Source organism: Podarcis bocagei (assembly GCF_964188305.1).
Source record: "Podarcis bocagei genome assembly, chromosome: 16".
In the NCBI taxonomy this organism is placed as follows: domain Eukaryota; kingdom Metazoa; phylum Chordata; class Lepidosauria; order Squamata; family Lacertidae; genus Podarcis; species Podarcis bocagei.
In genome coordinates, this window is record NC_138142.1 from 20,948,155 (window position 1) to 20,974,326 (window position 26,172).

At 48.2% G+C, this 26,172-nt stretch overlaps 1 protein-coding gene and 1 long non-coding RNA gene across 2 annotated transcripts in view; both read right to left on the reverse strand.

The window, feature by feature from the left end:
• Window positions 1-1,872: 1,872 nt before the first annotated feature.
• LOC308575709 lies at window positions 1,873-4,559 on the reverse strand. The gene is made up of 2 exons (XR_014002921.1): window positions 3,682-4,559; window positions 1,873-3,132 (listed from the first exon to the last, which is right to left on the reverse strand). It is a non-coding gene; the product is annotated as an uncharacterized lncRNA (long non-coding RNA).
• A 9,294-nt stretch (window positions 4,560-13,853) lies between these two features.
• TBC1D10A (TBC1 domain family member 10A) overlaps window positions 13,854-26,172 on the reverse strand; it is a 38,762-nt gene continuing 26,443 nt past the window's right edge. The window contains exons 3-9 of the mRNA XM_081175422.1: window positions 24,035-24,142; window positions 22,880-22,986; window positions 21,390-21,504; window positions 20,321-20,386; window positions 19,205-19,394; window positions 17,499-17,653; window positions 13,854-16,070 (exon numbers count right to left, since the gene is read on the reverse strand). Of these exons, the coding sequence (XP_081031548.1) occupies window positions 15,678-16,070; window positions 17,499-17,653; window positions 19,205-19,394; window positions 20,321-20,386; window positions 21,390-21,504; window positions 22,880-22,986; window positions 24,035-24,142 (1,134 nt within the window). The 3' untranslated portion in view covers window positions 13,854-15,677. The remainder of the gene's footprint in view (window positions 16,071-17,498; window positions 17,654-19,204; window positions 19,395-20,320; window positions 20,387-21,389; window positions 21,505-22,879; window positions 22,987-24,034; window positions 24,143-26,172) is intronic.

Sequence of the window (26,172 nt, forward strand, 5' to 3'; positions counted from 1 at the left end):
TAAAGCCATTTGCACATAACAAATAGCAGCACAACACAACACAAAGCATTGTTGCTGTATGTAGGTTTTGTTTGCTATTTATCTTATATTTGGGGAATGTACATCCAGTTTTTTTAACCTTTAAATTTTTTGGGCCCCCCCCCAAGAGAGTGGGGCCCTAAGCTTTAGCTTATACGTAAATCCAGCACTGGTTTTCAGAGACATACCCAGCCTGTGCGCAAAGCAGATGCCCCCACCACTAAGCATTTAAGGACTCTTCCTTAAAAGTAAGATTCTAGTCCTCATGGTCCTGTAAAAAAGAGGGCTGGTTTTCAATAGGAACCTATCAAACCGAACCATTCGTCCACCTAGCTCAGTACTGTCTGCACTGACCAGCAGCAATGGTGCTCCAGGGATTCAGGTGAGGGACAGCCCTGGCTGGAGATGCTGGGGATTGAATCTGGGACCTTCTGCATGCCAGACAGGTGCTCTGGCACTAAGCTACAGACCATCCATTAGGTAAAGGTAAAGGGACCCCTGACCATTAGGTCCAGTCGTGACCGACTCTGGGGTTGTGGCGCTCATCTCGCTTTATTGTTGGAGGGAGCCAGCGTACAGCTTCCGGGTCATGTGGCCAGCATGACTAAGCTCTTCTGGCGAACAAGAGTAGCGCACGGAAACGCCGTTTAGCTTCCCACCGGAGCGGTACCTATGTATCTACTTGCACTTTGACGTGCTTTTGAACTGCTAGGTTGGCAGGAGCAGAGACCAAGCAACAGGAGCTCACACCGTCGCGGGGATTCGAACCGCCGACCTTCTGATCAGCAAGTCCTAGGCTCTATGGTTTAACCCACAGCAGCCACCCGCATCCCAGACCATCCATTAAGGCAGAGTAAAAGGTGAGGCAAAAGATTCCTGCAGTGCAGGGTATTGGACTAGATGGACCCTTGTAGTCCCTTGCAACTACAGTATTATTCCTCAGTATATCTTAGGTCTGTATTCCATATTTCCTTGGCAATTGCAACACTTTATTATACTCAAGCCTTTTTTTCTTTCCTTTTTTCTGGAACCTGTCTGTTGGGATTGAAATTCCATTTTAAAAAATATATATGCAAATAACTGGCAACGGGTTGGTGGTGGTTGTTTTTTACTTTTCAGCTATTCCCTGGAAAAGGGAAATCCAGATTAAATTGGGGAGGGGAGAGATTTGTGGACTGGCGTATTATTGATGCTGCCAACATCATGTAGAAGCTGCAAAAATCTTGCATCCACAAGAGTGCAATAAACACGCTTTTAGAAGCACCCTCGTTGCTCTCTTTCCCTCAAATGAAAACGCTGAGCATGGAAAAAGTCGCCTCTCCCAAGTGTGGAAAATTTCAGCCCCGTGGCCAAATTTTGTGGAAAGTTACAGGCAGCTTTGATGACTGCTCAGTTATAAAGAGACCTGTTGTGCAACTGCCTGGCTACTAAGTTTTATTTCTGGTAAATCCAGGTTGTAGGATATGCTTTCTCTCCAGCATTCAAAAAGTCAAGAACAGCAGCTGTCTTTCCACTTAATCCTCAACACACCGCTACGTATCTATGTCCATAAAGTTCTAACAACACTGCCTTTGACAACCTGGTGCCCTCCAAGTGGCTTGCACTACAATTCCCATCAGCCCAAGTGCTGGCAATTCTCCCCACCTCTCTCCCCTATTGGGCAAGAGAGGTCCTCAGAGCAAAGCAGCTGGGAAATTCTGTTTTAATGCACACACACACACACAAACATCAAATAATCGTGTGTTACGGAAAAATTTAGGTGCAAGGCTGCTCAGTCACCCAGCTCGTCGGGCAGAGCCCATGGGTCCCTGCGGAATAAAGGAAGGAGTCCAGCAACCAACCGGAGCAAATAGCTGTAGACCAAAGTTTATTGCGCAACAGGTTCAAAGAGGAATTTTGAACCCCGAGGATGGGGCGACAAGGACTTTTAAAACTTTCCCACCATATCCCAGAATACAGTTCGTACAGCATCATTGCTACATCACTGACATGTCACAAAAGGGGAAGGGTAGACAGGGGTTACACTAGTTTAACCTTGGCAAACATGTCCAGACAAGTCCTTGGTACAAGATTAGCATAAGCAGACATGTCAGGGCAAGACCCAGGTATAAGATTAGCATAGGAAAACACCTCTGAAGTCCCACCACCCAAAGTACAATAGAACTTCCTTTGCATGTCTGGACTCCTTGGCAAGTCTGGTGATGGGATCAGGCTTTCCTTGGCCAACAACCAGCTCAGCAATTGTCACCCCTGAGCACTTCCTGGGGTAGGAGGTTTGCTCAGCTTAACAGACACTTGCCAGACTGTATTTGAAAAGGGAGGTGTAAGCCCCTACAGTCCAAAGACAATTGGAAAGCTTTCCCCATTTCCTTCCTCCTTGCAGAGAAATATTTGAGGTCAATTTGGGAGAGTCAAAATGGCTTCAGGATTGCTCTCCTGTGCTATTTCAGGCACGTGGTTTAAATACTTATGTATGTGTTTGCCTTGTACATTTATGAATATTTATTCTGTATTTGAGACCTTAGAATTCTTATAACGGTGGTATGGAGGGTTCTGTTCTGTTCTGTTTCTATTATATATTTTGTGTTATTATCTTGTATTTTTATGCTGTGAACTGCCCTGCGATCTGTGGATGAAGGACAGTGTAATATTTATTTATTTATTTATTTAATCAATCAATCAATAATCAAGGACCCCTTGGGCTTTCCTCAGAGCAAGACAGGAGCAAGTCAAAGCCTCAGGAGATTGGCGGATGATGGCCAGCAGCAGCAGGGCAAGGGGATCAAGCAGCAGGAGAGCTGTGGGGGGAGCCATTTACCACATACACCCCATGTATGCCATCTGCCTAAGGCAATTAACTCAGCTTGATGGGAGTTGGAACCATAGAATCAAAGTCTTTTCAAAGGGAGGGACCATGAGCGCCATCTCGTCCAACCCCTTGCAATGCAGGAATCTTTTGTGCAACACAAGACTTGAACCCACGACTGAGACTAAGAGTCCTGTGTTCCACCAACTGAACTATGTGTCCAACAACATTTGGAGGGCGACAGATTCCCCCCTGCCCCGCAATCCTTCCAACAAAGCACAGGGTATTCTATAATTTGCAGTCAGCTCCTGCTGGACTGGGACGCAGGTGGCGCTGTGGGTAAAACCTCAGTGCCTAGGACTTGCTGATCGTAAGGTCGGCAGTTCGAATCCCCGCGGCAGGGTGAGCTCCCGCCGTTCGATCCCAGCTCCTGCCCACCTAGCAGTTCGAAAGCACGTCAAAGTGCAAGTAGATAAATACCGTATTTTTTGCACCATAACACTCACTTTTTTCCTCCTAAAAAGTAAGGGGAAATGTCTGTGCGTGTTATGGAGGGAATGCCTACGGGTGGCATGCCTACGGATTTTCCTCCTCTAAAAACTACGTGCGTGTTATGGTCGGGTGCGTGTTATAGAGCGAAAAATACAGGTAGGTACCGCTTTATAGCGGGAAGGTAAACGGCGTTTCCGTGTGTGGTGCTAGTGCTGGCTCGCCAGCTGCAGCTTCGTCACACTGGCCACGGGACCTGGAAGTGTCTTCGGACGGTGTCGGCTCCTGGCCTCTTGAGCGAAATGAGCGCGCAACCCTAGAGTCGGTCACGACTGGCCCGTACGGGCAGGGGTACCTTTACCTTTTACCTGCTGGACTAAAGGCTGCAAACTGCATGCACAGTTGTCTTAATAATTATTGCTATAGATTTGGAGGAGACCCCCCCCAACCTCCAATGTCCACATTTTCCTGGGACAGTCCTGGATTTACAGAGGCCGACCCAGTTTCTGATTTGATCCTGGAATGTCCCGCTTTTCCTTAGGACGTCCCTATTTTCATTGGAGAAATATTGGAGGGCATGGTGTTATGAGAGCCCTGAGCCGATAAAATAAGTAACTATACAAGCTTTAGAAGATATCTGAAGGCAGCAATGTATAGGGAAGTTTTAAAATGTTTGTTGTGGCTGGGGCAGCTCAGTCAGATGGGTGGAATATACGATACATCATAAAATTGTTGTTGTATAGGACGTCCCTATTTTTATCAGAGAAATGTTGGAGGGTATGCTAAACCTTAGAAATTAATGCTAGGATTTTGATTATTTGGGGTATGAAAAGAGAAATGCAAGCTGCAGAGGAATTCCTGGGCTAGCCTATGAAAAAAGGACCTAGCTAAGCTAGGGCCATCAAGAAACAATACAGGGTCATTGAGGACCATTGGCAATGTGAGAAGTCCCTGCTTGCCCTGAAGTGTGAACAGAGACTGGGGGGGTTGGAAGGCTGCCTGGATAACAGGGTGTGAGGTGACAGGAAAAGAGAGTTTTTAGCAAGGTGTTCTGCAGGGAAGAAGAAAGGAGAAGAAAGACTGGGATCCATCTTGGGCAGGCTGGCCGGTTGCTGCCTGGGAGAAAGGCCTCGGACTCCAGGGCTGTAGTGAGGTTCAAGCCCCTCTTGAAATAACCATGTTGTAAGATCTGGACTCCCTCCATGTGGCCCAGTTGTGTAAATAGGTGAATAAACCATATTTATTCAAGCTGTGACAGTCTCCATTGTGTCTCAATCCTCCGAAGGAACACAGACCCTGGGTGAGGGCCTGGAACCTCCTGAGATCTTGCTATTGCTTGGCAGAGAGTGGGTTGGCACCTAAGTTTTGTAACTTTTTTATCATTGTTATTAAAGGCACTCTCACTCACCGGGAGATCCATGCCTTCTACCTAGAAGGGTTCAGGCAAAGCTGGGGACTTCAGGTCAGACCTGGAGACCTGGCAACCATTTCAAGAATGTCCTTTGTTTGCATGGATAAAGGACAGAGGAGCATGTGAATTCGTATGAAAACTACTCTAGTGTGCAAAGGACGAATTTACATTCAGTGCTGTGCCCACTCTTGCCTCCATCTCCACCTGCCATGTGGCCCCTGGAAGACTCACCAGAAGGAAAGGTGGCCCCCGGTCTGAAAAATATCCCCTATCCCAGGGGCCTGCAACCTTTAAGACAAAAAGAGCCACTTGGACCCATTTCCGAAGAAAAAACAACTGGGAGCCGCAAAACCATTGCAACATTTAAAACAAATATATCTCCAGAGCCGCGATCTGACAGCGGGCGGTAAGGCGACGTCGGGACGGTGCGTGGCTAACGCATGCACCGCCCCCATGCGACATCACAGCCAGTACAGCGCCCGCCACAGTGGGGAGTGTCGGGGCGCACAATGCGCCTCCTCCCCTCGCTAGTATCCGCCCTGGAGCCGCGGCAAAGGTGTAAAAGAGCCACATGTGGCTCCGGAGCCGCGGGTTGCAGACCCCTGCCCTATCCTTATTTTGCAATTTTCTTCTGAACCGACTTCTTTTTCCTAATCCCTGCCACTCATTAATCATCTGGAGCCAGGGGGTTAAGCCAAAATGGGTTACTTATTGATTTTGCACCTTTGTGTCGCCTTATTCCCTTGTCTATGATCAACCAGTTGCATTCTGACTGATGCCACCACCAGGACATAATTCATGCCCCTTAAGGAAGCAATTTCCAGAGGGGTCACTGCATTAGACTGCTGCAGCAAAAGCAACCCTCCAAAAGCCTTGGGATTTCCTTGAAGACGGACACTTTTGTTATAGCATAAGCTTTCCCGGACTCGACAAGCTGCGCTCACGCTCCCATTCATTGGGCACCCCCTGAGTTTCCAGTGCTGAGGTTTTAATCTGTGTTCACATGGATAGCTCAGTTGGTGCTGACAACAGCAAGGTTGCAAGTTTGATCCCCATATGGGATATTTGCATTGCAGGGAGTTGGACTAGACCAGGGGTAGGCAACCTAAGGCCCGTGGGCCGGATGCGGCCCAATCGCCTTCTCAGTCCGGCCCACGGACGGTCCAGGAATCAGCGTGTTTTTACATGAGTAGAATGTGTCCTTTTATTTAAAATGCATCTCTGGGTTATTTGTGGGGGATAGGAATTTGTTCATTCCCCCCCCCCAAAAAAAAATATAGTCTGGCCCACCACATGGTTTGAAGGATGGTGGACCTGCCCACAGCTGAAAAAGGCTGCTGACCCCTGGACTAGACAATCCTCAGGGTCTCTTCCAACTCTACAATTCTTTGATTCTGTGACGTCCTCCAAAGGGCAAATGTATCCTGCTCTTGGTTAGAAAACCCTCGTGTCTGGTGGGTTGTCGCTCAAACCACGTTCGCACCTTCACAGGAAAGTGGAACCCAAATGGATTCAGACCCTCCAAGTGTCCTTATTTTCCAGACACACTCCTGGATTTACAGAAGCCGTCCTGGTTTCTTATTTGATCCCAGAATGTCCCACTTTTCCTTAGGACACCCCTATTTTCATTGCAGAAATGTTGAAGGGTATGCCCTATGGGGAAAGGTTGCAAGTTTAGAGAACAGACCGAGTTTGACCAAACTGTGGGAGGCAGTGGAAGACAGGAGTGCCTGGCGTGCTCTGGTCCATGGGGTCACGAAGAGTCGGACACGACTAAACGGCTAAACGACTGAAGTTAGATATCCATCATTTTCAACGAGTCTCTACAGGCGGCCTGTTGTTGGATAAAACCTTTACTAACTGTGGGTGCATGGAATGGGAATGATTTGGTGATTTAACAGGGAGCATTAAAAGGGGAAAGAGACTTGTCCCTTAGAAACCAGTTGGACCACGTGCAAAATACCACAAGTAACTGGATAAGACTACTATATAAGATAAGACTGCAATCCAAAGGGTAACTGGAGCCCCAAAGTACGCAAGATAAGACTGTGATCCAATCATGACAAGTGTGTCCCGTTTGACAATGCTGTCTTTCTCCTTACCCTTTGCTAATCTAACACCTCTGTGGGGAAACAAGAACAGAAGCAGCCCTGATTATATCAGAACTGAATAGAGAGGAATTTGCTGACACGTTTTCGATTCAGCATTTCTACCCCAGAACCTCCCTTTGAAGTCTTTGTGCAGAGGCACTCCCACTTTTGAGGTCGCAGAGGCTGTCATAGCAAATGTCATCATTTCCCCCTCTGCTCATGTTAAGTTCCCTTTTTGTATGTGTGCATGCTCTTAAAAAAACCTGAAACATAATACTTGAGAAATTGAGTCCAACCACAAGTTTTAATTTATTCAAAAACCTAAGATGAGCCCTGCAGGATCAGGCCCATCAAATCCAGCATCCTTTTCTCACAGTGGCCAACTAGATGCCCATAGGAACCCCGTAAGGCGTAAGCAGGATCCAAGGGCAAGAGTTATTTTGGGGTACCACCTTTGTTCTGGCAAAATACAGGGCAGGGCAGGGGGTTGCGGTGCAATTTATTTCCTCACTAGTTGCTGCAATGACTTCAAAGCAATCCATTACAATCTATTGCAGCCTAACAGGATGGCCCCTCTGGAATTTCACACAGACACACGAATTTGCAAATTTGTCTGTGCTTTGCTACCCAGAGCTTAAATGCATGACCTCTCACACACATACAGCAATATACATTCCTCCCATCAGATGTCAAGGAAATAAACAACTCTCTGACTTTTTGAAGGCACCTGAAGGCAGTCTTGTTTAGGGAGGTTTTTAATGTTTGATGTTTTATTGTATTTTTAATATTTTGTTGGAAGTCGCCCAGAGTGGTTGGGGAAACCCAGCCAGATAGTCAGGGTATAAATTATAAATCATCATCATTATTATTATGCAAGCAACTGTCATTCAGAAGCCTCACTGTCTCCAACCATGAGAGAAGCAGAGTGTAACCGTTATGGCTAGTAGTCATTGATAGCTTTCATGAATTTGTCTTATCCACTTAAAAAACAGACAAGCCACGTTTTTATTAAATATTTTCTTGTGCTACAAAACAAACAGATGAATGGGGGGGGGAGTATATCTTTCGTCTCCACTTTCAGTGAGATACACTTTTGTCATGGACCTTCTTCCTATGCTTGGCTTAAGTTGTGTCATGTTCAGAAAAGGCAAATGGGCAAATGGGCCTCTGCCCTGCCTGCCTGCCTGCCTACTTAACAGCCAGCCTAGGGGGTGGGTCTGTCTATCCATTTCCTCCTCCTCAGGGTTGCCCCTGTAGAACTCAGCAGGGCCAAGTATGGGAACATGGCAAGGAGGAGTTGCTTTGGCCTGCCATTGGGCTCTGGCGCCACCTGCTGTTGGGCTCCCTGCTTTCTGCCCCTCAAGATTTCCAGGATTCTTTAAGATCAGTATTGTCCTCATTAGGTTTAAGTAAAGAAAAAGAAATAGTCCTTTAGCAGCAATGACTGTGAGCACGAGAAGATGCTTCCAGGAGTAAGGAAAAACTAAACTTAGGAGTTTTCATTAAAGGCTAATGGTTCCTAGGTGCTAATGCAACGCCCAGACATGTGAGAATTGCAAGAGGGTTCTTGATGGCTTGTTGTTGTTTATGGAGATAATTGCTGTTTTTTGCATTCATTCCTTCAAAACCACATCTGGGAACGCTGGCGACCACACCTCAAGAGAAAAACCGAGTGTTGGAACTTTCAGGACAGACAAAATAAAGGGTCTCCTTTGCACAGCACATAGGTGAACTATGTGAAACTCGCTCCCACGAGAGGTAGCGATGGGCGACAACTTGGATGGCTTTAAAAGGTGGTTAGGCAGATTCATGAAGGAGGCTGTCAGTGGTTACCAGATGCTGTGGCTGCATTCTGATTCCACCATCAGGAACCACAGGAGGTGAGGGTGCTATCTATCTGTCTATCTTTTGCATTTATATTCTACCTTTTTCTCAATGGAGCTCAAGGTGGCTTACATCATTCTCCTCCTCCTCATTTACAACAACCCCCACAACAACCCTGTGAGGTAGGGTAGGCTGAGAGTGAGTGACTTGACCCAATGTTGCTCAGTGAGCTTCATGGCTGAGTGCGGATTCAATCCTGGGTCTCCCAGGTCCTAGTCCAACACTCTAACCACTGCACCACCTTGACCGTCAAGTTGCTCTTGTGAGAACAGGAAGCCTGGCAGCAGATCTAACACCTTCCCTTTCCAGCTAGGGCTGGGTGAATCCAACTGTGGATTTCTCTCACTTTCCCATTTTCCTAATCTTAAAGCTGAGCTCACCACATTTCCGCATCAGTTTGCAATTTTTCTTCAATGGCCTCGTGAAAATCCACCAGCATTTTTGTGCAAACCTCTCCTAATAGACACATTTTTGCATGCAATTTCCCTGGACATGATGCAACTCGCAGGATTTCCCTGTCTCCTTTTATGCACGTGAAACACCACCAGCTCTGCAGGCCTGGACTGACGCTAAATTACTTTTGTGTGTGTGTGTCCTATACTTACTTTCTTGCTGGGCTCTGCAGAGGCAGATACCTCCTTCCTGTTCCAACCTGTCTGCTGGCATCACTGCAAAGCTTCTCCAAGTGCTGCTAACCCTCATCATCCAAACTCTGCCAGGTGAGAGAATGCTTTCTCCTCAACCGTCAGTGGTACAGAAAGCGGGTCTTGTGACAAGGGCAGCTTTCAGCCAAGGTGCATCTTCCAGAGAGGAAATACAGTGGTGCCCCGCAAGACGAATGCCTCGCAAGACGAAAAACTCGCTAGACGAAAGGGTTTTTCGGTTTTTGCGTTGCTTCGCTAGACAAATTTCCCTATGGGCTTGCTTTGCAAGACGAAAACGCCTTGCGAGTTTGTTCGCTTTTTTCTTAAAGCCGTTTGAAGAGGCGCAGTTGCGACGGACCGTGCTTCGCAAGACGAAAAACATTGCAAGATGAAAAGACTCGCGGAACGAATTAATTTCGTCTTGCGAGGCACCACTGTAATCGCAAATGTCGATGGAATCTGCCTGGTGTTAGGGAATGGTCTGAAGACAAGGACCGGGGAATGCATTCTATGGTAGACCAGTTTCTCTCCAATGGAGCGCTGGAGAGGGAAGAGTCACTCCTCTTGTCCACAGCGTGTTCAGAAGCAGAGACACAGAAGCTGAACACCTTAGGGAGGAGTTATCCAGTTTCATTATACAGTGGTACCTCAGGTTACATACGCTTCAGGTTACATACGCTTCAGGTTACAGACTCCGCTAACCCAGAAATAGTACCTCGGGTTAAGAACTTTGCTTCAGGATGAGAACAGAAATAGTGCTCTGGCGGTGCGGCGGCAACAGGAGGCTCCATTAGCTAAAGTGGTGCTTCAGGTTAAGAACAGTTTCAAGTTAAGAACGGACCTCCGGAACGAATTAAGTACTTAACCCAAGGTACCACTGTAATGACAACAGAACCAGAAGGGAGGGGGCATAAAAAAGCACTGATAAATTCAAAGTTTTGATGGTTGTTATCTAAATGCTGCCAATGTTTTCAAGTGTACACAATTTCCCCCATATATTCAATAGACGTTTTCCAATCTTCTCTAAAAGTATGTTCTTCTTGTTCTCTTATTTCATATGTTAAGTCCGCAAGCTGCTTGCAATTTCTTCATCTCAAGACTCAACAGACGATATCCTCCAAACGCCATTTTTGGATGTCTGTCTAGCATACAGCCCTTAAATGGTTTAGTCTTTGGAAGAAGATAATAATTGTAATGTCTTTCGGCCTCTTTTGTACCACTGTACTGACGCAAATCTAGCTGGACCACAATGCTAAACTGCTAGTAGGGAGCAGGTTTTGGCTCTGCAGTGCATCACCAAAGCTGCAGTCAGTATTGCTGGTGTGATAGATTTGCTTCATGCTTTCACCCTTGGTGGGAGTTTTGGAGGAACTGGGTTGCCGATTACCACCAGGAATTTCTTCTCATTAGATCACGGTTAAGAAGAAGAAGAGTTTGGATTTGATATCCCCCTTTATCACTACCCAAAGGAGTCTCAAAGTGGCTAACAATCTCCTTTCCCTTCCTCCCCCGCAACAAACACTCTGTGAGGTGAGTGGGGCTGAGAGACTTCAGAGAAGTGTGACTAGCCCAAGGTCACCCAGCAGCTGCATGTGGAGGAGCGGAGATGCGAACCCGGTTCCCCAGACTGTGAGTCTATCGCTCTTAACCACTACACCACACTGGCTCTCAGGTTAAGTCCTGAAGTGATGGCTTCTTCAAGGTTTTGAACCCAATGACCCTGGCTTCCTGCCTAAGGCTTGTCCTTGAACAGCAGACGAGTTGCATTCATCTCCCAAGTAACCTTCCAAACAACCGTGGACTGATAACTGACCTCCCAAATGTTATGTACTAACATATGTAGTGAGTTACTTACTTCAAGCTTACATACCAGGCTAAATTCAAGGTCCTGGTTTTTGTGTATAAAAGCCCAATACAACTTGGAACCAGGAGACCTGAAAGATCCTCTCACCCCGTATATACCCAATGCATAATTTTATAAACTTGTCATGTCACGTCTTGCTAGCCTTTTCTCCAAATTATAAATGCAATAATGCATGAGACCAATGGTAATGTTTTTTGAGGGGCTTCAGAATGCAGGTCCAAATCTCAAAGATCACTTCATTCAAAACCCATGCCCCTTAACTTTGAAAGCTAGCATCACACAAGGCATCTGGGTCAAGCAGAAAAAAAATGGATGGGCAAATCCCTTCAATGATTTACCCATTTGCCACATTACATCTTGATCTCCAGCTTCACATTAAGCAGCCATCCTCACGTCGAGTTTTGTTGACCAGAGAACCGTCTTTTTGAAGGAGGAACCAACGCAGAAGTAGTTCTTACTGCTGGGATTTTCCACCACGGATTTTGCTCTTAACGCAAGACGTCGGGGACCTCCAAATGTTGTTGGACTACAACTCCCATCATCCCTGACCGTCGGGCCATGCAAGCTGCAGCTGATGGGAATTGGAGTCCAACATCTAGAGCAGGGGTGGCAAACTGCAGGCCTAATTAGCATTGCCAGACTCACAAGGTCATGGTCACCTATCCTACACCACCTGGTGTCATACGTCAGGTATGGAGCAGGTAAAAACTTGGCACAGCTGACAGGCTTGTTTGTAGGCATTGCTGTTCATCTGATGGGCAGTGCCTTCACAGTGCAGCATGAGGTAGTGCTATGAGAGGGGCTTCTGAAAACACCTCGCCCAGCATTTTGAAAGAGGGCATCAGAAGAGCTTGCTGGGTCAGGCCAATGGCCCATCTAGTCCAGCATCCTCTTCTCCCAATGGCCAACCAGATGACCCAGTGGGAAACCAGAAAGCAGGACCTGAGCACAAGAGCACTTGCCCCTCCTGTGGCTGCCAGCAGCTGGTATTCAGAAGCACTATTGCCTCTCACCATGGATATAGAGCACAGCCATCAGGAGTAATAGCCATCACTATCCCTCTCCTCCATGGATTTGTCCAATCCTCTTTGAAAGCCCTCCAAGTTGGTAGTCATCCCTATCAGGAGCTCCTCCTACACTCGAGTAGGACCCTGGCAGAGACATTTGTCCCACTTCATGGAACACAGTAACACAAACATCCTGTCTCCGTCTTTGTGGAGTCAAAATATACACCGTCATGTGAAAGACAACAATCCCATGAATGCAATCATGGAGCAGGAATTCTAACAATCCCTGCCTCCTGGGGAAGCAAGTTCCACAGTATATATATGTGCTGTGTGAAGAAGTCCTTTCTTTCGCCTGTCCTGAATCTTGCAACATTCATCTTCACTGGATGGCCACAAGTTTTAGTGTTATGAGAGAGAGAAACTTTTTTCACTATCAACCCCACCCAGGGTGTGTGGAGGTAGAAAAGAGGTTTCCCTATCCAGATTCTACAGGGGCACAGGTTTTCCCTCCAAGCCCTAACTAAAGAGTTTACTGAGAATACAAGGCAGGGGAAACCAAGGAAAACCCTTTGCTTTTTTTCTTTAACTGTCGAGGCTCTGCAAAAACACTCAAGATTTTGCTTGCTGTCTTGCAAAGGGCTTTCAACCAATCTAGCAAGTGGAGATGTTGCAGCGTGAAGAACTGCGTGGGGAACACACCCAGTCTCAAGAGTCTGTTAGCTCTACAAATGATTCCTGGTGCAGGAGTCAGAAAACATTAAAAAAAAAACAGACACACACAAACCAACAGAAAGCTGGTTGAGGGTGGGAAAATGATCTACTAGCATGAAATACATGTGAGTTACAGAATAGCCTATACATGTATTTAGCCAGATTCCAGGGAAAGCAGACTAAGAACTCCACCACCATCCTTTCACTCACTTCCTTAGCAGAATGTCACTTTTGACGCCCCACTGCTCTGGATTAAGGATTAAAATGCGAGTGGAATTTGGCAGACAAGGAGAAAGCAGCTCCTTTCTACCTAAACACATCACTGGAGCGTCAAAACAGATCAAAGGTGATGGGACAGAGCTTAATTTTCCCCAAAAAGTCCCATGCTCGGTCTAGACTCCGACCTAAGGTCACGTTAACATGCATGCCATAAAACGAGTAACCTGCTTTCCAATGATGACCGTTAAGTCGACAAGCAGTATACATAGATCAGGGGTCAGCAAACTTTTTCAGCAGGGGGCCGGTCCACTGTCCCTCAGACTTTGTGAGGGGCCGGACTATATTCCTATGCCCCACAAATAACCCAGAGATGCACTTTAAATAAATGCACACATTCTACTCATGTAAAAACACACTGATTCCCGGACTGTCTGCAGGCTGGATATAGAATTCGATTGGGCCGGATCTGGCCCCCAGGCCTTAGTTTGCCTACCATGACATAGATGCTTAGGAAAGCAACACACAGGGTGGGCTTTTCTGCAGCAAAGGCCATTGAGGAGAAAATCAGAATGGAATTTATAGAAGTGGCTGCAGGCTCAGCTGCCAAAGACACTCACAAAGGCTACTTGCCAGGCTACCAAATACTCACTTCTTTAACCGCACCGCGCCCCCCAATACCCGACAGAAAGCCACTCAGACAATGCAGACCATTTACATAATTATGGTTTTATTTTGCCTTTTGTACAAAACACTTTCAGCTAATGATTTCCCGTTTTTTTAAAAAAAATGCACAAAAATAACTCCAGACCCATCAGTAATAACCGAACATTGGGGGAGAAGGAAGACAAGCCTCCACCTCCCCACCCAACCTGGACATACAACCCCCTGGGATGGGACGGTGCAGGCGAGGTCGGCTATCAGAAAAGATGGCCTCAAGTGCCGCTGCGTCACCCCATCCTGACAGATCTGTGTTGAAGGAATGAAAGGGGGCCTGTGGAGAGGAGGGAGGGGCCTCTCCTTGAGCCTTCTTAATAAACTGCAGTCTCCCACTTTTTTGCTTTGGCCAGGAATTAAATTGTTGCCCACGGGAGCCTTCAAGAACAGGGAAGGTTCAACCTCAGCCTGCAAAGGGGCTAGAGAGAAAATGAACAGTGGCAGGGGTTTTGCATTTCGGAACCAACCATTCTATGAACAGCACCATATTAGTTGGGAGGCAGGGCCACAGGCAGCAACCAATGGTCAGTCCCTTCTCTCTGGCCATTCAGGGTTCCAGCTTTAATTCCATCAACTGGGGGAGGTTGTAGGTGAAGGACCAGGACAGCCTTCTGAAGAATGAGAGGATGGGCAATGGAAGGGACTAATGCCTTGGAAACAAGCTGTCTCATTTTCCAGGGTGTCATCGGCAGAGCTGGACTGCATGTCAGCTCAAGCCAATGCTCAAAGACCCAAATCGCACACACGAAGCAGCAAAAGCTAACAGATTTCTGCAGCAGTTCCTTCTATAAAGAAAATTGGTCCAGAAGTGAATAGTGATTTCAGTACTCCCGATTCCAGCATGGAAAACCCTTTTGAGAATTTTGGTCAAGACAGCAAGGGAAGGTGAACATGTTAGTTCTCTGACTTTCACAAAACTCTGAACCATGTATGCACAGAGCAGGTCACCCAATTGTTCTGGCATACAGGGCAGAAGACACTGGGGTAGGAGGGGAAGAGGTTGGGCCCTCCAGGAGCAGAAGGATGTTCAGATCCAGGTCAGGGCCACCAGAGTACTGGCAGGCCCCTGCAATGCTTGGGCAGTAAAAGGAATAGTTTCATCAGCTGATGTGAGGAACCCAAAGGGAAGGGAAGAAGGCCCAGAGGGGAATGTTGGGAAGGGAATGTCAAAACGATACAAGAGCACACAGCTGCTCCCATGATTGAGGTTGGAATGCAAGTCCTGTAAGAGGCAAAGTCTCGACCACAACCCTGATTGAGCGAGGAAAGAGTGACAGATGGCTAATAGGAATGGATGCAAGTCCCATCCGGCAGAACAGAGAGGGCCACCATCAGCCAGCCAACCTGGCTCCTGCCAATTCCCCACAGAACAGATACTCGCTGGGCTGTCCCCAGCACTGCCAAAGCAATGGTGGTGGGTGCATAGCAGGAATTAAACCTGTATCTATACCTGCGTGATCCTCAGAGACCAAACCCTGCAGGTGCACAGCAAGGGCAGCACCCCGCCCCATCCTGTGAAGACTTCGCAACAGAAGGCAGAACAGCAGCTACTTGCTTTAGCCTTTCCCACCGGAGACACAGAGGTGCACTTGTTGTGCCTCACCTCCGGGCCACTGGGGGGCACTGCTGCATACATCAAGCTAGAGAGCCCCTGCAGTCCTAGCTCACCTTGAGTGCAACAACAGAAATTCTCAGAATCCCAGCTACCCACTCACCCCCACCTATGGGTCGCTGGCTCCCTCTGGCTGCAGAGGCTACTAAGACAGACGGCAGAGCAGGCCGGGGGGGTGGGGGTGGTCTGGAGTGTTCAGCCACCCAGTTTACAGGTAAGTGTCCTCGCTCTCCTGAGAGCTGAGGCTCTCCTTGGACTGGTGGAGGAGAGAGGACTCTGGCTCCAGCAATGTCCGAGTCCCGTTTTCTTCGGGGATGGGGCCGTTGACTGGGGTGCTCTTCCCTTGGCCACCTCTCTTGTTCCCCTTCAGCGGTTTGGTCTTGCGGCCCTTGGGCGAAAGTGTGGTGCCGGGGGGCAGGATGATGGAGGGCGAGGGCTCCAGGGCTTTGCGGGAGTAGGGCTCAGCGTCGCTGATGGCCTTGGCACCGTGGAAGCGGGGAGGGGATTTGCATTGCAGCTCCCCGCGGGTCTCTTTCCACTTCTTCAGCTGGATCAGGTGCTCTCGCTCTATCTGACGCTCCGTCACTGGCAACTCTATGATCTAAAGGAGGACCAAACAAATACATCAATAGCCAGTTCCTCCTTGGGCATCATGCCAGAACATGGTACGGAACAGAGGAATGCCAGCACCCAAAGTTTAAGGGTATTCTGTCCCCCTCCCCAAATATCCACCAGGTTCAGCTTCTTAAACATGGAAACGCATCGATATCCACATCTTAACTTCCATTCAATAAAAAACGAACGAATGTTGACTTCTGCTCTTAAGACGCAAGCTGAATTTTGAAGGGGACCAAGTGCACAGGCTTACTCAAAAGATGAAAGAGTGTCTCTCTTCTTGAACTGGGGGCATATTTGTCCCATGGTTACAAGGTTAGCCGCCCCTTGCCTAGGAGAGTCACTAATATACAAGTGACTAATCTTCGGGATACAACCCCCTGCAGAATATTGATTACACTTTGTGCTTCTTGAACAGTTAAGGCAAAAAGCAAGGCCTGCCTGTATAACACAGCACAGTGGCAACCAGGAAAGACTCTACTTTGCACTTTTGTAAGCCAGCAGAGGGCAGTGTTGCCTTGAACACATCAACATCCCAACAGGAATGAAGTTTCTGCAGAGTACCCCACTGGTCTGCCTAGCCCATTACTGTCAGTTCTGGCTGGCAGCTTCTCCAAGGCATCAGGCAAGACTCTAGAAGCAGGTGTGCACAGTGAGATTGAACCTTCAGGCAGGCATGGGCTGTGTTTTATATTACTTTTACACACTCTGGGACCTTCTGCTGAAGGAATCATAGAATTGGCAGAGTTGGGAGGAACCACAAGGGTCATCTAGTCCAACCCCCCGCAAGGCAGGAATCTTTCACCCAACGTGGGGCCCGAACCCAGGACCCTGAGATTAAGGGGTCTTATGGTCTACCAGTTGATATAAACAAACAAACAAACAAACAACAACAGGTGAGGGGTGGGCAGAAGGTAGACTTGGATCTACCTGAACATCTTGGGGTGATCTGCAGTAGATCCCTAAGGATTTCCAACTCTCAACTGTTTCAGCAGGAGCAAAACAAAAAAGTAAACAACACGCCCATGTGACACAGAATTCTACTTCACTAAGCTTGACAGAGTTCTGTGTAGCCTGGAAACACACAAACTGCTTCAGCTGACACAGCTTGTGGTATAGTCAAATTGGTTTTTTTGCAAAGGGAAGTAGCAGTTCAAAAGCAGCACATTTGCTGTGAATCTCAGGGAAATCCAGTTTTGGTTGCACTTCTCCAGAACCACAAGTTGGGCCTTTTTTGGGAACTCTGAGCTGGTGTGGCTGCCTACTGACTTGGGGGAACTGAGGCAGTGATCAGTGCTATGAGCTGCACTGGGGAAAAGTGGCTCCTTCAGTCTGATCAGGTGACCAGCTTACAGCCACGTGCAGTGAGGAAACCCACTGAACTGGCTGGGGCCAGCCCCCACTCCCATCTTACCTCTTGCACAAGGAAAGTCTCCTGCATGATCTTGGGGTTCAGGGCCCTCAGCCGTTCCATTGTCTCATACTGCCCCTGGCAGGACTTGAGCTTCTCAGAAGAGCCCAGGGTGTACTTTAGCAGCACCAGACCCACTCGGAATATAATCTTGACTCCTGGAAAAGAAGAGCCGGCTGTCAAGTTAGCCATCAATGTGTGGAACAGTCATCAAGAGGCAGAATACAAGTCAACCTACCTGCCCCTCCCGATTTATTTAGAATACTTCTGTCCTGCTTTATAACCCTGAAAACAGGCATGGAGAAGTCTCAGTCCTGGGGGCCAAATACAACCCCTCCCGGCCCTCCACCTGGTTCTCAGGACCTGCCCCAGGGGCCACACACCCTCCCTAAGCCACATTGCCTTACAGATCCTGCTGCACCCCCTCCAGGTGCTGTTGCCTGGATGGAATCCCATCTTTGAACTCTTGGCTTGTCTGGATGGGGGATGGAGAGGGGTGTCTGGAGGACTCTCTGACTTTGAGGTGTGTGTTCTATACAACGGTGAGACTCGCCCACTTTTGCCTCGGGGCCCGCCTGAGGTTGCACACAAGGAACTGCAGCCATCTGGCTGAAAAATGGTTCCCCACACCCCTGCCTCAGAGACAGAACTCGCCCAAGCACGGTTATGCTGGTAAAAACTGGGCCAATCTAGGCTTTTTAGTCACCTTCTTCAGCAGGAAATGCCCAATACCACCTGATCAACCTACACTCAACATGCACAGGGGTCTTCCACCTTCCCATTCTTCCTCAAGTAAGGAAGTATGGCTTTACATTTAGGAGAGCCATCAGTGTGCTGTAGTAGAAGGAAAGAGTGTTAGATTTTGAGCCAAAGGGTGTGGGTAGAAATCCCCCCGTCCTCAGCTACAAAGTCTACTGGTGATCTTGGATCTCTCTCACACACAGACCCCACAGTGTGGATACAAGGATCAAACATGCTGCATATGGCTGCCATCCAGATATACACAATCTGGGAAAAAAGTGCGGGCATTCCTCAATATAAGATGCACATATGCCAATTGCCAGCAGGAGGCAGCATTTCAGCACAAATGGATTCTCCCAAAGTGGAAGATGAAAGTTCAGCATTGAGAATGCTGCTTGTATTTTTCTGTTTTGTATTTTTTTCTGAATTATTTTATTGATAAAACTTAATAAAATATTAATTAAAAAAAGAGAATGCTGCTTGCCCCACATCTGCAGGTTTAGGAGGCCCTCACGCTTATGGGACCTCCCCAAATATGGGACAACCTTCCGGGGGCCACCTTCCGGAGCTAGGCAGGGCCAGAGGCAAAAATGGGAAGAGCCTGCTATAAAGTAGGACAAATTTGTTATCAAGGAACCTGGGAACAGTAGCCCATTCCAGAAACTTTCTCCAGTGGGCTTAAAATACAGAGACAGGGAAGCTGTGGCCTTCCAAATGCTCGTGGACTCACATCAGCCCTGACCACTAGTGATGCTGGCTACTCCTGGAGTCCAGTGATATCAGGGGGGTGGGGGGCACAGATCCCCCAGACCGGGCATAAAAAGACCCCCTCTATGGTTGTGGAGCCAGAGGCAGGAGGATGAGCTGGGATTATCCCTCATCCTAATGCAGCCAAGTGTGCCTCACCCCCTTGGTCTCCCCCCCTCCAGTTAGCAATGCGATTCAAGGCGCCCCACCCAAGACGGTACCTTCGCAGAAAAACATGTCCCAGACGCGCAGCACGGAACTCCAGGGCAACGTCCTGGAGAAGGCGCACATGAACCACTCCGTCATGTACAGAATGGGGTCAATCTTCTGCTTGCTCAGATGCTTGTAGGCCACAGGGGAGACCTTGTGCAGGAGAGAGAAGAGGATCTCCCCATCCAGTTGGATGGCCTCCTGTGCATGAGAGAGAGAGAGAGAGAGAGAGAGAGAGAGAGAGAGAGAGAGAGAGAGAGAGGGAAGGAACCTGGGTCAAGGGCAGGCAAAGGGGTAAGGAAAGGCCTGGGTTGTCACAGGACCACATGCTCAACTCCTGCTGGTCACATGACAGGTTGAAAGCCGAAAGGAACATAGGGAGATGCCTTATGCCGAGTCAGGCCACTGGGCCCATGCTGCTCAGGGCTATTTACACTGACAGGCAGCACCTCTGTGGCATTTCAGTCTCTCCCCAAGCTCTAGAGCAGTGTTTCCCAACCTTGGGCCTCCAGCTGTTTTTGGACTACAACTCCTATCATCCCTAGCTAGCAAGACCAGTGGTCAGGGATGATGGGAATTGTAGTTCAAAAACAGCTGGAGGCCCAAGGTTGGGAAACACTGCTCTAGAGGATTGAACCAGGGATTGTCTGCTTGCAAGGGCAATGCTCTACCACTGAGCATGCTTTTGAGGGAACTGGGTGTGGTTAGCCTGCGGAAGAGAAGACAAAGAGCTGATACAACAGCTATCTTCAAATATCTGGAGAGCTGTTCCATAGAAGATGGGAGTGAGCTGGTTTTCTGCCGCTCCAGAGCAGAGGACCCAAACTAATGGATTCAAATAACAATAAAGGAGATTTCGAATAAGCATTAGGAAGAACTTTTGAACAGAGGTTGGATGGCCCTCTGTCAGGGATTCGTTAACTGTGCTTGCTGCATTGTGGAGGTTTCGACTTAGATTATCCTTGCAGCTTCTTCCAACTCTACAATTCTATTATTCCATGTCCCCTTCCTCCTCCCTGCTGAATTCTACAAGGGGCAACACAGACTGAAGATTGAAGAAGTTGCCATCCCTTGGACTAGCCTGCCCCCGTCAAAAGGGGCATTCAGGATTGCTCCAGTTAACTCACCAGCTTCTCACTGTAGTAGCCAGGAAGGTACTTCTCACAGATCTGCACAAGGCACCAGAACGCTTGCTGAGGGCAGGAAGGAAAAAAAGATGAAAGGCATCACTCTGAAGCACAGCACAGAGCTGATTGGAGCAACGTGCATTCAAAGTGGTCACTGTGCAGACTGATTTAACACCCACCCCACCGCTTTCCCCATCTGTGCAGTCCCATGATGGGAGGAGCTGCAACAGAGAAAATTTCCCCTTCTTAAGCAACTATTCATAGCTGCTTCATGCACCCCACTCACTCCCAATGCTCCCAGAGAGGCAACATTGTAAGTGAGCAGCACACAGAGAGCAGGAAGCAGCAGCCATTGGGACAGAGCAGATGCATGGACATCTCCAGCTGTTTCAACTACATCGAAGCGGGGGGGGGGGGGAATGCACAAGGGGCTTCTTCAGCTCACCATGTGGAGCTGTGCCTGACATTCAACACTATGTGTGGGTATGGATAAGTCTAGCTAAAAATTCCTGGGAGTTTGGGGTGCAAATCCAGGGCCACGGTTACTAGGTCCCAAATTGTTTTCAAAGCCAGATTCCAAATAAGAGAAATGTGAAGTACCACTGCAGGAAGAGCTGCAAGGACCATGTCAGACCACACAGACACCCCCCCCCCCTTTTAAGCAAATTTTAACCGACAGCACAGGATGTGTTTGGGGGCTGAAACACCTTCTCTCCCCAAGTGCTGCTGACCCAAACAAATTCAGAGTCCTATGTGCCCATTTTACAGTTGTTGGTTTTCAAAAGCCAAAAAAAATCCAATTGCTGATCATGCGGCCCTTCAGAAAAAAATGGGGCTGATGGGCCAATCTTGGCCTGCCAGGGGGTCCAATGAGGGTCTGACCTGTGGAGCCAAAAAGGTTCCCTATCCCAGTCTTAGATGGAAGCGGGAATCAACCCAACAGGTTGATTAGCTTGAACTATGAGGGGAGAACTATGAATGGCACCTCAAGCTCCTTGGAGGTAAAAGTTGGGATACAAATGTAAGAAATCAATCAGGGAACCTCTGTTCAAAGCAAGGCATCACCTACCTCCGCAGGCATGTGCATCAACAACACTGCAGCAATTGGAGCTTGGGCCTGGCAGTAACCTTCCTCCGGCCGATAGAGTGTGTAGGCCTTTAGTACCCGGAATAAGTCTTGCTGCCTGCAGGGAAAGAGCAACCCACACCAGAGGCATGAGAACTAAGGGAATGCAAAGTCTGTTGCTCATAAGTGGAGCCCCCAAGGACTCGAAATTGCACGCAAGCCAGGAGAGAGATGACGTCCACAATAGGGACCACAGAATGAACTTCAGCTTACAGAGTCCTAGGTTAAAATCTTGCCTGTACTGCCGCAAACTTCAAGCAAACTTGTCACTGCCTCTTTGCTGCTGCACCACCCCATCTGCCACACTGGGAAGGCCTATCTTGAAAGGTTGTTTTAAGGCAGGGGTAGGAAACCTGTGGCCCTCTTGATGTCACTGGACCACAACTCCCAGCATCTCTGACCACTGACCATGCTGGCTGTGGAGAGATGGGAGCCCATGAACATCTGGAGGGCCACAGGCTCCCATGCCCTGTCCAAAGAAGGATTGCTTTTACTGAAAGGGCTCTGAGTGGTTGAAAAGCGGTGTTAAAACAAAAAACAAAACATCATGTTTGGCTACCTGAAAACAATCATGCTTGTGGTTTGCTTAGTAGAATTTCCATTCCCTTGGCAGAGCCTTGGAGATTAGCTAAGCTTGGAAGTTCTCAATGAAATTTCAAAGCGGTTCTCCTTGTCCCTCACCATGAGCTGAATTTCAGTTCTCCAAAGAGGGAAGGAACCTAGCGATTAGAGTTGAGACTTTGGCCCCTTGCCCTTTTCCATTACTAGCAAAAGCAGGGAGAGGGAGGTAAGAGTACAAAGTTGTAGAACTACAACCGATGTAATCACACCAAATCATGATGCAAGCTTGCTTATTTGCCTGAGCCACGGAGGCAGCAGGATTCAGCTGCCCTTGGTGCCAAAAGGTAACCAGAAATACTGCACCAAATGCTCACAGCCCTGTGAATATCTCTAACAATAATAAAACAGATTGATGGCAGCTGATGGCTTCCATGGTCTGAAAGGAAAGTGAACTGCCTCTATTTGCCCAAGGGTATTGTTTTCTTCCCTCCCCAGGCAACCCTCCCACCCCAAAGATTTGTCAGGCATGCCCAGAACTGCATCTCTTTGTATGCCAGACGTGCCCAGGTGGTCAAGGCAACCTGAATACCTGGCAGAGAGAACTTCCTTATAGTCACTGCCCTCTGCTAATCCACTTTCCTCAGCCCCTGCCAGCAAGACAAGAGGGTCAAGTGGGGTTGCCAAAGAGATTTCAGACAATGCCAACAACGCAACGCTAGGCAACCTGCAACACACACCTAAAGAAAAGCTGGGAAGCCTGCCCAACGCTGGGATCACCAAGCCACTGGGCGGGGAAGGTGGGTGCCCACGTGTTTGCCTTGAACAATAAGGATCAGCTGGTATTTGACAAGAGGAGAGACATTCTGGCTTACCCATGTCCTCCACGAGCAACAAACATTTCGTGGAAGGGAAACTGCCTGTGGAGATCCCGCTCGATCACATCCAGCCACTTGGGGTCTCCCGGCGCCAAATCCAGCTCCTGGGGAACAGACAGAGTACCCACTTTGTTAGTTGCGAGACTGTGATAGAAAATGAGTTGTTGGGAGAGGTTTTCCCCCAAGTATCCAAGGTGATCTCCTCTGGATTGATGCTGTTAAAGATACACCAAAGTGGATGCTTAAGAGATCCTTGTGCAGGGGGAAATAGTAAGATGGGCAACGACAAGACAGACTCTCAAATGAGGGAGTGTTGACACTGTGGGTTAAAGGTGAGGACAACAAACACCACCTCCCTCCACGACTGAAGGAGGAAATGTACAGCTCAATAAGAACATCAGAAGAGTCAGATGGATTAGGCCAATGGTCCCTCTAGTCCGGCCTCCTGTTCTCACAGCGGCTACCCAGATGTCTGTGGGAGACCCTCAAGCAGGACCTGAGCACTTTCCCCTGCTGTGGCTTCCAGGAACCAGTTTTCAGAAGCATTACTGCCTCCAACTATGAAGGCAGAGCATAGCCATTGATAGCTTTATCCTCTGTGATTGACACTAGAGGGGTTGAAGCAGAAAACACTCTAGTATCCCTGAACTAGGGTGCACATAACAGGATCAGAGAAAGCTGCCTTACAGCAGGTCAGACAATTTGTCCATCAATGGCTATCAACCCTGATGGCAGTGTTTACCTCTTGATCTTTGCGTCTGCCCATGTTTGTTCTCATTTACATATGCATGCACAATGCCACAGAGAAGGAACCCCTTTTCGTTACTTGCGCTAGAGAAATTATTCAGCACCAAAACGACATGTTCAATTTTTTGTTAAGGGTGCAATGTCCAGAGACTTGGTTACATTTTAGCGCCTTTTTGCAGACTTTGCCCTTTTAAAAAAAGTGAGTTGCCTCACAGGATCAGAGCAGGGTCCGAATTACACAAAATGTTAAATGCATCTTTACAGTCCTCCTAAGTCACATGGACTTTTCCATCTAAGCAACCGAGAAGTCAGCACATCACACGGTAGCAGATGCCCTTGAATAACTCTGCACTGTAGGAATGGGGGCAGAGAGGTCGTCTTATCCCGCCTCAAGAAACGCCTTACATCAAACTTCCCGGAATTCTGCTCCAACTTGACTTTGCCTCCAGAGAGGTACTGCCAGGCCCTACCCCGCAGCGATGGTGGGATCCCCTTCTGGCATCGCAGCCGGATCTGAAAAGGCAAAAGAGTTATTGCAGAGGTGTGAGAAAGCCGTATTATACACAGCATGCAAGAATTGCACACGAACACAGAAAGCAGGGTCAGGCGTCCCAATGCCTGACTGGGTTGCTTGTAGGATGAAACCCAGAAGGCAGCTGTGTGTTTAGTAGCTCACAGGCCCATACAAAGGCCCCTATCTCTTTACCATGAACTCAGGGCCCCCTCTAGACATCTGTTTTATTGTGCATTGACAGTACTGGAAAGGTGACATATGAACTTGTTCTCAATACTGCCTGCACTTACAAACACTGAGTTGGATGGACTGCTTCATTTCCAACAGTGCACATCCCGTAGCTTCCTGCTAAAACCTTGTAACTTTTCATGCCACAAAAGTTCAGAGGGGTGGCGGTCACCTACTTTCATGGAACTGCAGTGCACAAGAGAGCCCCTCCAGGCAGCAGTATTGCTGCAATGCTGGGGTTGCATAGCAGAACAGCTAATAAATTGGAGCAATGTGTGGACAGTTCAGTATAAATCCACCATTAATAAACTATTATTGCATCAATGACGTGCTGCAGAATACAACTGCCACAACAACAACAACAACAACAACAGGACTCTACAGGAAATCTAAGCTAGGGTGACAGCAGCAGAAGCAAAAGTGGTGCTGCCAACTCTAACTATACGCTTGCAAATTTTATCCATACTGCTCTAAAATGTGAATTTCTTTTGCTACTTTTCTGTGTTTGTCATTTTATTTAGGATCTTTTTAAGTTGCTGTAAATGGCATAAGAGATTTTCTTTGATATAGGAAGCAGTGTATATCAATCCCCTAAATCAAACACTATAGATTTGCATGGGGGTGGGAAGCTAAGGGGTTCCTTAGAAAAAAATCAAGGACAGACACTCCAGAACAGCAGAGCATGTTGGGATATGGATTGGGGGGGGGGGGGCTGTGGGCAGGCAGAGAGAAAAGTCAACACTGGATGCAGTTGCATTCATGGGAAGGCGCCAGAGATTAAATGCTGCAAAACAAAGGAAATCTGAAGGTCTAGTGCAGACAGAGGAGTCAGCAGTCTAAGGCAGGGCCTGGCCACAAGAGTCCACATCGGCGAAAACCAGTTGCAGGCAGACCTTTCTCTCTCCCCACCCCACCCATCCCAGGGTCTGTGGGAAAGGCAGCTTGCACTGCTAGTGCCAAAGGCAACTTCAGATGCAAACTCCTACCTCCTGCCAGACTCTTTGATGTTGGGGTGGAGGAGGAGCCAGGGAAAGCACAGGAGAATAAACAGACAGCCTGAAAGGGGGAAGCATTGAAAAGTTTGCAGTTGTCAGGGCCCCACAGGGAGCAAGGTTCAGCCCATTCTAGGAAAGAGCTTGAAAACACAGTCGGTAGAGGCGATGGACTCCCTGTAGGGCTGGCACATTGACAGAGCAAGTGCTGCCAGGAATTTGCAGTCACAAAGGGAAAGGCCTCCTCTGGGACGTGCCAGGTGCAAATTCAAAAGTTGACCTGGGGAAGTGGGCAGAACTTGCCAGGGCCAAGGAGGCTTCAGAGAACCGCACAGTCCCTTTAAACCCACCCACCCCGTGCCCAACAGAAGTGGGGGCAGGCGTGATTTGGCACCATTGATTCAGGTTGCAAAATCCAGCCACCTTTTGTGCTGGTGAATACAAGTTAAGTTGGGCACAAAAATAAGAGGGGAAATGTATTTTCCATTGGAATGGTACTTGCAACATGCTTTTATTTATTCTGGTTCTCCCACCCAGCCACCCATAACCAGGGAAGTTGGCCTGACAGGTGCCCCCGAGCTACTTGCATTCTAACTCCTCTCATTACTTAAGAGGGAAGTTGGGGAAAGGGGGTGGGGCAGGGCTGTGTCCAAGGCATAGCTGTGCCCCATATGATGAAGCATGGTGTCTGTTTCAATAGTTCCTACAAAATCCTAAGCAGCATGGGTTTTTAGGACAAAAGTTCCTAGTCTTCATGGTTGCATGGAAAACCAGGGACTTTACCAGACGAGCCTTTGGTATTGTGTAGA